Source organism: Phaethon lepturus, unplaced genomic scaffold, assembly GCF_000687285.1.
Source record: "Phaethon lepturus isolate BGI_N335 unplaced genomic scaffold, ASM68728v1 scaffold41184, whole genome shotgun sequence".
NCBI lineage: Eukaryota > Metazoa > Chordata > Aves > Phaethontiformes > Phaethontidae > Phaethon > Phaethon lepturus.
The window spans coordinates 1-8,794 of NW_010537788.1; the positions used below are offsets into that span (position 1 = coordinate 1).

The window sequence follows — 8,794 nt, forward strand, 5'->3', positions numbered from 1 at the left end:
GCTCCCGGGCCGGCTGCTGCGGGAGGGCTTTTTGCTCTGCCCGGTTAGGGCCGTGCTCTCCCGCTGCGCCTCCGAAAGAAGTCGGGGACGCGGGAGCAAAGCGGATTTGTGCCCGAGGTGCCCCCTTGACACCGCCTCGTCTGACGGCCGCGGCTGCCTCAGTTCAGGCAGCGCTGGCACTCGGTGCGCCCTCGGCCTTACCGAAATAAAACTGTTCGCAAATAGCGAACCCGTAATTCATCAGAAGCTCCTGCGATACAGAAATTACGGGTAACGGTACCAGTGCGAAGCACAGCTGTGTGGTAGCAAGTGTCATAGCCCAGCCCTACCTCCAGGTGACTCTCCAGTGCCATTTTCCTGACTGCAAACATCCCAGGGAAGTAAAGTGATTTTTGCTGGCGTGGTGCAGTGTCTCTCCATCATTTAGACTGCCCGAGACGAACAGAAAAAACATCTCCCGCTCAAATCCTTTGTACGTTGCTTGGAAGTGTGAACCTTTCTTCACGATTCTCCAAAACTAACAACCTTGATACGGGGAACCGGGAAGAAGTTACTTGCTGAACATCACTGTGTTTTAATAGGTGTATATGTGGGTATTGGCAATCTCGACTTTGGGAGATGAAATTATCAACGCTGTGGCCCTTGTGAGGCACTGAGAAGGCAGGCTGTAGGTATAAACCAGAAAAATCTAGGCTATTAATTACAAAATAAAGTTAAGAGTTCTCCCTTCCTCAGCAGTTTTGGAGTTTCAATTCAGTTGCAAAGAGTTTTGCTTCCTTTTTCCAAGGGGAACCCTGCACTTGTGTTATTTAGCTGACTGACTTTAACGTGTTTCTTAGGAATAGCAACTAGTTTATACTGCATCACGTGTTTAAAAATTTTCTTCCTTTACAGATAAAACCTTGTTCAGAGCTATCACTTCCTGTGAAGATCTACTTCTGTGTCACTATTTTGTCTCTGCTAAGTGTGATAGGGCTAACCATTGAGACACTCGTTCAACAAACTGAGGAAGATTTCACCATTTCTCTTATTCAGTTAGTTGGAGTTGGTAAGAAACATACTGTTTGTATTTTAAGACAAAAAGTTTTTTCCCAAAGTAGTAATTAAGCAGCAACTGAAGTTTTTTATTTCTCTCCATTTGGCCTGATATATTACACGCAGAATCTTCTGCTAGTTTAGCACTAACAAGCTAGGTGCTTTTGCCGTTGGTGCTTTTTCCAGTAGTATTTTAGGGAAAGGATCAGTAATAGACATGGTGTCATCCAGAATATATTCATGTGTGAACAGCGTGAAAAAATATTCAGGTTTTAGGAAGTTTTGCTATAATTTGCTTTCTTACTGGTGTTTGGTTAGGCAGTGGCAGATGTGGCAATGACTTTGCTTTCAGACAGCTCTCACTTTACACAACTATGCCAGAAAGAGCTTACCATTTCCCATTTTCATGTCTGTGCTGTAATGTGCTGGGGAACTCAGAGGTGTCCACACTCCAAGGCTTGTCATAGAACATACATCTCTTGACATGAGCTGTGCTTATACCCGAGTTGTAGTTGGTTTCAAGGCACCTTCTCACATGGCAAGAAACCAAACATACACAGTTTGATCTGAAAGAAGAAAATGTTAAGTCATCTCTCGGTTTCATGTTCCTGCAAAGATGTTGCTTCACCTGAAGTGTTTTAATAAAAGAAAATAAGGCCCTCATTTTTTTAAAGCTCTCTCTTTTTTTTTTGGTCTAGTAATTTTTGTCCCACTGGAAGCAAAATCCAAACTTCCTTGGATATTTCCAATTAGAGCTTCAGTAGAAACTTATGTTTGTATTCCTGGGTCCATTTGTATTAAATAGAAATGAAACTTAACATGAAAATAAATACAAGTACTTTAGGATGTCCTCTTCAGTGGCTTTAGCAGGTTTTGGCTGTTGGCTCAGTGGGCAAATCAGTGTAGAAAAGAATAGACTCTCTGTGGGTGTATTACCTTGTGTACAAGAAGGCGACACTAATCATAAGCAGCTATTGCTTTCCAGCTTCCATGCTTTCACCCGGAGGGAACAAAGACAATAGATTTGTTCCAGATTCTATAATTAGACACATACAAATAATACTTTTATTCCAAAACTCTGGTTTGATTAGCAGTTTTTCACGCAAGCATACCAACAAAAATTGCAGTGTTAGAACAGACCATTGGTGCCTCCAATCTGTCACACTGTTTTTGTTAGCAACCACTGTTTTGTGCTTCAGAGAAAAATGAAGAACCTTCATAATAAACTAATCACATGATGTTATAAATGGGGAAGCTGAAAGCATGGTTGCTAATCTATTTCCCCCCTCCTACCTTCTGTTCATACTAATTAGTATTCTATGCTGCAGCACACACACAGGGAGGGAAGTGCACTCCTCTCTCAAATCTCTGGTTTAAATCAGGAAAAGTAGTGTATTTTTCAGACATTACTTCAGATTTCAAAGTCTTAATGTAAACAAAAGTTGTTGTTTCAACATAACAGTCTGTAATGATAACATCATTCAAGGAACATGCTAAAACCATGAGTGGCTTACCTTAAGATTTTAAGATGTGTAAGCTAACCTCCATAAACATGCCCAAACCATGTTTTCTATAGGGTAGACAAAACACTGTCAGAACTGATAATAGGTCTTTAAAGAAAAATGGATGCCCCAGCAGTAACAAATCTCTTGGATTTACCACTAGAGCTATTTACTTTAAAGAGGGTTTGCGATTTAATTTGTTGAAAAATGTTCACTTACAAAAAACAAAGGGATGTCCTTTATTTCAGAAATGTGCATATGCTATCTCTGCAAAAATCTTAAGGCTCAGAAAAGAGTTTGTTTTCAAGTTATTTGTACAGACTTCTTCTGATTTAGCAGATGAATTTGCAAAACAAGGAAATACCGTCTTAAATCTTTCAGGTCTTCCTGAGGTCATAAGTATGCAAAAAAATTGCATGATTCACTTTGTAATTTGCCAAAAATTTTCGGTTTTCTCAATCACTGTTAAGAAAGGTGAAAAAGGAAGTTCATTCACTAGAAAGTTTGTTTAGGGAAACTGAAGTTATTATCTTACTTTGAAAACTTCTGTGACACTTTGTCCCCATGACCCAACCTAGCAAAACTAGATTATTAGATGTGAGTAATCCAGGAAGTAACCCTCTGGAAAAAGAAATCTGTTGTTACTTTGTCTGTGGTAAGAATTAACTAGTGTTTGCTGGAGCATCCTATATAAGAACAAAGCAGTGATTCCTGTTTTAACAAAAGGAAAGCCTTTTCCTCATTTATGCTTTGTCAAAGTAGATGTGTAGAGTTCAACAGTGACAGCTATCTTTGGTGTAAAGAGTGGTGGGTTTTGACGTATTTTATAAAAACATAGCTCAGAACTTCCCTGAACCAGTTCTTTTCTGGACTACTGTTTGTGAGGTGGGGTGTTTCAAAATTTCCACAACAAAAATAAACTGTTAGGAATCCAGTTTGTCTAAGTTCAATTCAATACACAGGCCATTTGTAGTGCTCAGAAACACAAAAACAATACTATAGAGGTATATGTATGAGTAGTACATTCCTTGTTAGTCACCTGAATTATTCTCACTGGGAAGATTATGTAATGTCCATTCTTTAATAAAAATGGTGTTGCTTCAGTTAATTCAAATACACTGTTCAACATAATGTTCAATATAGTATTGATAGAATAACATACCACAGCTGCCATTTTCAAAGTGTTACTTCACAAATAATTTAAATATCTAACAAATTATTTCATTTCTTGTATACTAAACACAGGGAAGAGTACTCACTTTAAGTATCTGATTCAGGTAAGAGTAAAGATAGGCTCTGGACTGAGGAGCCAAAGTTACACAGTCTTGAAACTTCCATTTTGTCACCTGGATCAAGCTTATGGAAAAATTGCTCCCTGTGTTCACCTGGTAACTGACCTTTCCTTCTCCTCCCCAGTGTTCTGTGTGTACTATGTGACTAGAGGAATCCTGCAGGAGAATCGCCAGGAGCTCATCGTCTTTGTTCTCTCCATCTTGCTAGTGATGTTCCGTTCCATTGTCAACTTCACAGTTCTCTCTGCTGAGCAAAAGCCCAAACTCCTGGTTAGTCTCCTGGCTTTAATGAACCTTGCTTTTTTCCACATCTGGGATTTGAAAATCTTAGAAAGGCAAAAAATCTGTGATAAGGGCACTGATAAGAGAGAAAAATCAGGCTGAGTTATTCCTACCATTAAATAACAAAATGTGCACCTCCACAATGAGAAATCTGCTGCTTTGAGCTATTCTATGGGTTTCTTTTTGGCAGTACCTGAAAGTAACATAAATATCAAAGAATTCTACTCACCAGGATTACCACAGAAGATATCCTGCGCTTCACCTACTCTGCTTCAGATTTACATCTGTAAAACAACTGGCCTGAAGTCACATAAATCTAGCCTACGAACAGAACTGGAATCTTAAGTTGATACGCAGTGACGTAGCCATTACCATAAATGCAGCCATGTATTTTTAAGAGTTACAGTAACCTGCTCCAAGGAAACAAAAATATACAATCTGCTACGGGAGGTACTGCCATTCCAGATTATCTTGTTTGCATTTTGTAACAATAAAATGTAATACAGGGATTGTATTCAATCAGGTACTAAGATTTGTAGCTAAATACACTAAGATACTAAGTCAAGTTAGTGATACTAAGATTTGTAGTTAAACTTCCACTTGCTGTGCTTCTCAGAAATCCTTCCCTTTTGCGGTCGCACATTTATCACAAACGTGAGAAGGTGGTTCCTTGCTGTGAAGTCATCCAAAAATTATTCGTCAATAGAAGAGATGGCAACCAATCTAGGAAGAGGCAGCAGAGCAGAATTTGCCTATTCAATTTACATATCAATTGCACATTTAGTTAAACATACTTATCTACAGCAAACTGGGTTGGTAGGGTCAATAAGGAACAGGCATCAAAGAGATGCAACTAACTATAAGGTACGCATCTCAGTCACCAGTTTATATATTAAACAAGAACCTCAAAGTAAAACCTGGTGTAGGAGATGTACTATTAAGGATTTTTTTTTACTACTATAAAAGTAACTTGGATTACTGTAACTCCCGCTTCCTGAGCAAAATTTCTCAGACAGAATAAGGCATAATAGTATAAATATTCTTTTATCAATGTAATTACAAAGGACATTTTGCCACTTCAGCCATCTTGAAAGCAGCAGACATTTAGTGTGAATGCCAGCAAAGTTGTGGATACAACCCAGACAAACCCAATGTTTTCCAAAGTTTAGTAAGTACAGCACTGAGAATAACCCACTGTCCCCACTGAAATCAATGGGGAATGTTCTTGCCAGTTGGCTTCGAGCCAGTCTCGAATCAAAGGCGGCTGTTGCCTCAAACTGTATGATAAAACCTCAAACCTTGCTAAAAACCATCATGCATGATATTACAGGGAGTGCAAAAGTTATGTTTCTCTAACAGTTGTAAAACTACTACATTGAGGGTGATGTAAACCAAAATAGCCAATGTGAGTTTACAGTTATTACCAAGTGGTTGCAACAAATGGCAAAAATCGTGGCCTGATCTTGGCCGCTTAACAGTGTGGCAAACTGTCATCTTTAATTGTTGTCTATTTAAAATGCTATTAACAGGCAGCCTGGTTCTCCTTACTCCTTTATTCTTTTACTTACCGTTAGATTTAGGGTTAAAGACTGTCCCTGTTTTGGCATGGCCAGTCACATCCTTACTTCTCTTTCCCATCAGGCCCGCTTCATTCTGATCCTCCTGGTTGGCTCCTTTGATGTGATCTGTGCCATCATCCTCATCCAGAGTCAAAGCATGATGGCCTTTCGAGTGGGTGGTGCTCTAGAAAGCCTACAGTCACAGTACTTCATGCTGAACCTCTGTTTTTCCATGTTGACCTTCGATCTTCAGGCGCAGGTATAGAACTCTCTCTCCCTGGGTTCCCTTTTTTCCCTCCTATTGAGAATATCTTCGACTAGCTGAGCTGAACTATTAACTTCCTAGAGCAATCCTGCATGTATCTTACCTTTTAGGTAAGATTAGCTTAATAATAGTCATCGCTCCAGGTGTTTGCTATAGGGAAGCTTAGTTAAAACCCATAACAATGAATCAACATCAGTTTTATCACTGTCCTGCCCAAAAGGAGAACTGGAAGTTATTTTTGGGAAGTTTTCCTTGTAAAAACAATTGCATCCGGAGGCTCCAACCCAACATGGCCTCCTAAGATAAGAAAGATTATCACTGCACAACATCTCAGCCTACAGTCTCTTGCTTTCCAGCCATCTTAGCTGTCTTCTACATTTGAGAAAATGATAGTGGCATGGGGAAGGAGAGCCTGACCTAGCAGGGCAATCAGGGTGAGATAGCAACCTGCAGTTACAGGTAAGTGAAGTGAACCCAAGATCTGTTTAGAAAGAGTTTGTACTTCTGTACACTACCCTTCATTCTTACGTCACTACTGTACTACACTGTATTACCTTATGCTTTATCTGGAGCACGTTACTGCCTTCCCTGTTCTTTGGTATTGCTAATACGGCATACAGGGAAGTATGTCCTTGAGTCCTATTTCGTAGTCTGTCAGTTTCTGAGGAAAAAATTTAGCCTTTAGACCTGTGCCCAACTGTGTCAGGTATTTTTTGCTGGGCTATACGGTCTCAAACTTATAATTTTACCAAATCTTTGCCTCTACTCTTTCAGCTCTGCTTGTGTGTTCTGCTGATAAGTCTGCATGAGATCACCCTTCTACATAACATCATCTCGGCAACGGGGGTTCTTTGGGCCTGCCTGAAGGTGACCATTAGCATCATTGCAGTAAGTGTTAAGCTAACAGTGACAGTAGCAAGGATATTCAACTTCTGAGACCAGAAGTTCTCAGCCTGAGCAATTATCACAGGCTGGGAAGTCACAGCCATCCCATTGTACATAATACTGCTAAGTGGAAGGGAGCCAGAATGGATGCCAGCAGAAGACAAGAGCACCAACAATAATGAAGTCAGGTTTCGTATAAATCTGTGTCTCTCAACTGAGCGTACAGGATGAAACGTCACACTATCATTATTCCTTTCTGAGGGACATTGTTTTATTCTCAGTCCTTGATCATCTACTTTAATGAAACCTATAGAATCACAGTATCTTCAATATTTCTACCTCTCTGACAAGGTTAGATGAAACTGGCAACAGTCCTCCAAATTATTATGAAGATGGATATACAGACACAGAGAGACTTGCATAGGCCTTACATCCTTAGGAAACCACACCAAAAAGATGAGTGGCCCTTTATTGGGGCAGCTTCTTTAAAGGTGAGCGACAGTTTTCAGGTTAACATAAGGATTTGTGAACCTGAAATGTAGTTTTTCAGGTCAATCAGACTGAACTTCATCTGAAATCTTGAGCGCTCAGAAGGATTGCAGGATCAAGGCCAAAGTACATCAGGTATGCGAGTCTTTTATTACCAGGAAGGAGTTTAGGGGGTTTGGCGTTTGGGTTTTTTGTTTAGGCTCCTCGGATGTTTGCTTTAGCCATTCAGACAAATTCTTGATAGATGAAATACAGCTTTCCAAGTGTTTTGACTGCTCTCCTTGCTAAAAATGGAGCTAGCACTGAGCACTGTACTTTAAAATACTTCAGTAACTTTAGGTGAACAGTTGCACAGAATCATCTTTCTCTGGGAGTGTCGTGCAATACCTCACATACCTTTGTGAGGCACTGGATCTTTGCTTTCAGTTACATTGTATTGGATGTGGAAAAGAGGGAACAGTCAGAATCATGTCCGTTTTCCTCCTAGGATTAAAAGCAAACCTTTCAGCTCCTTTTCCCCCACCATCAGAAAGTTGATCTGACCAGTTGCGTTCACATATTACGAGTTCTTTGCTTCTCGTTGATTTGCCTTTAGGCATTAAAAGGCAGTGTTTCTTTTAAGAAAAGAAAGAGGTGCTTCAATTAGATGGTCTTATGTCTTAACATACGTGATATTCCTTACGCTTTCATCAACAGAAAACGGGTTTCTCAATAGTTCAGCTGGTAATAGTAAATGTCCTAGGGATAAGTACAGATTCTTGACCTTTGCTCGAAACTGTCTACGTTAGAACTAGGAGCTACTTTTTACCCAGTCTAGGTACATTACTGACTTCTGTACTAGAAGGAGTTGACGGCTTCTTATCTAAGAAATAGCAAATGTAAAATTAATGAAAAAAATGTAGTGCTGTATTTCAGTAACTGGTAGCACTGCAGGGCAACAGCAACTTCAAAAAGGTAGACACATTTCATGACAGCCTGGTAGCTTTGCAACCAAGGTAAAAATGATTCCGTCTTAGGCTAAAGCATGTACACAGTTTGACAGAGGGGTCACAATAGCAACTCCTTTTCCTTACCATGTTAAGACAAGTTTTTTCACAATTAGCTTCTGGCAGATGATGCAGCAGTAGAGAAACATGTGTCATTGTCTTGTTTCGTGCTCTCAGAAACTGCACCTGCTATGAGGCTGTTACCTAAGAAGGGTATGGAGACATACATAATCCACCAGAAAGTTATAAGCATAATAGAAGGGAAAACTTGGAAACACCTCATACACAGTCCTTTCTGGTAACCACAGCATCTGAAAGCACAGCTAAACCTCATGCTCCCTATTTCTGTGTTGATGCATATGCCATTTCGTAAGGGGATTAATCATTATTTGTCTTCTATTTATATACATGCTCTCCCATTTACTTGCTGGATTTATTTTTCTTACCGCCATTATTTATTTTCTCTCTTTTCTCCCATTAATTACTAATTCTCTTTCCC

The 8,794-nt window shown here is 39.8% G+C and overlaps 1 protein-coding gene across 1 annotated transcript in view; it reads left to right on the top strand.

Annotated features, from left to right (window-relative positions):
• The first annotated feature begins 587 nt into the window (after positions 1 to 587).
• The window catches only part of LOC104620392, a 12,270-nt gene continuing 4,063 nt past the window's right edge, over positions 588 to 8,794 (top strand). The window contains exons 1-5 of the mRNA XM_010286594.1: positions 588 to 644; positions 895 to 1,048; positions 3,954 to 4,099; positions 5,753 to 5,929; positions 6,710 to 6,823. Coding sequence (XP_010284896.1) covers positions 588 to 644; positions 895 to 1,048; positions 3,954 to 4,099; positions 5,753 to 5,929; positions 6,710 to 6,823 — 648 coding nt within the window. The remainder of the gene's footprint in view (positions 645 to 894; positions 1,049 to 3,953; positions 4,100 to 5,752; positions 5,930 to 6,709; positions 6,824 to 8,794) is intronic.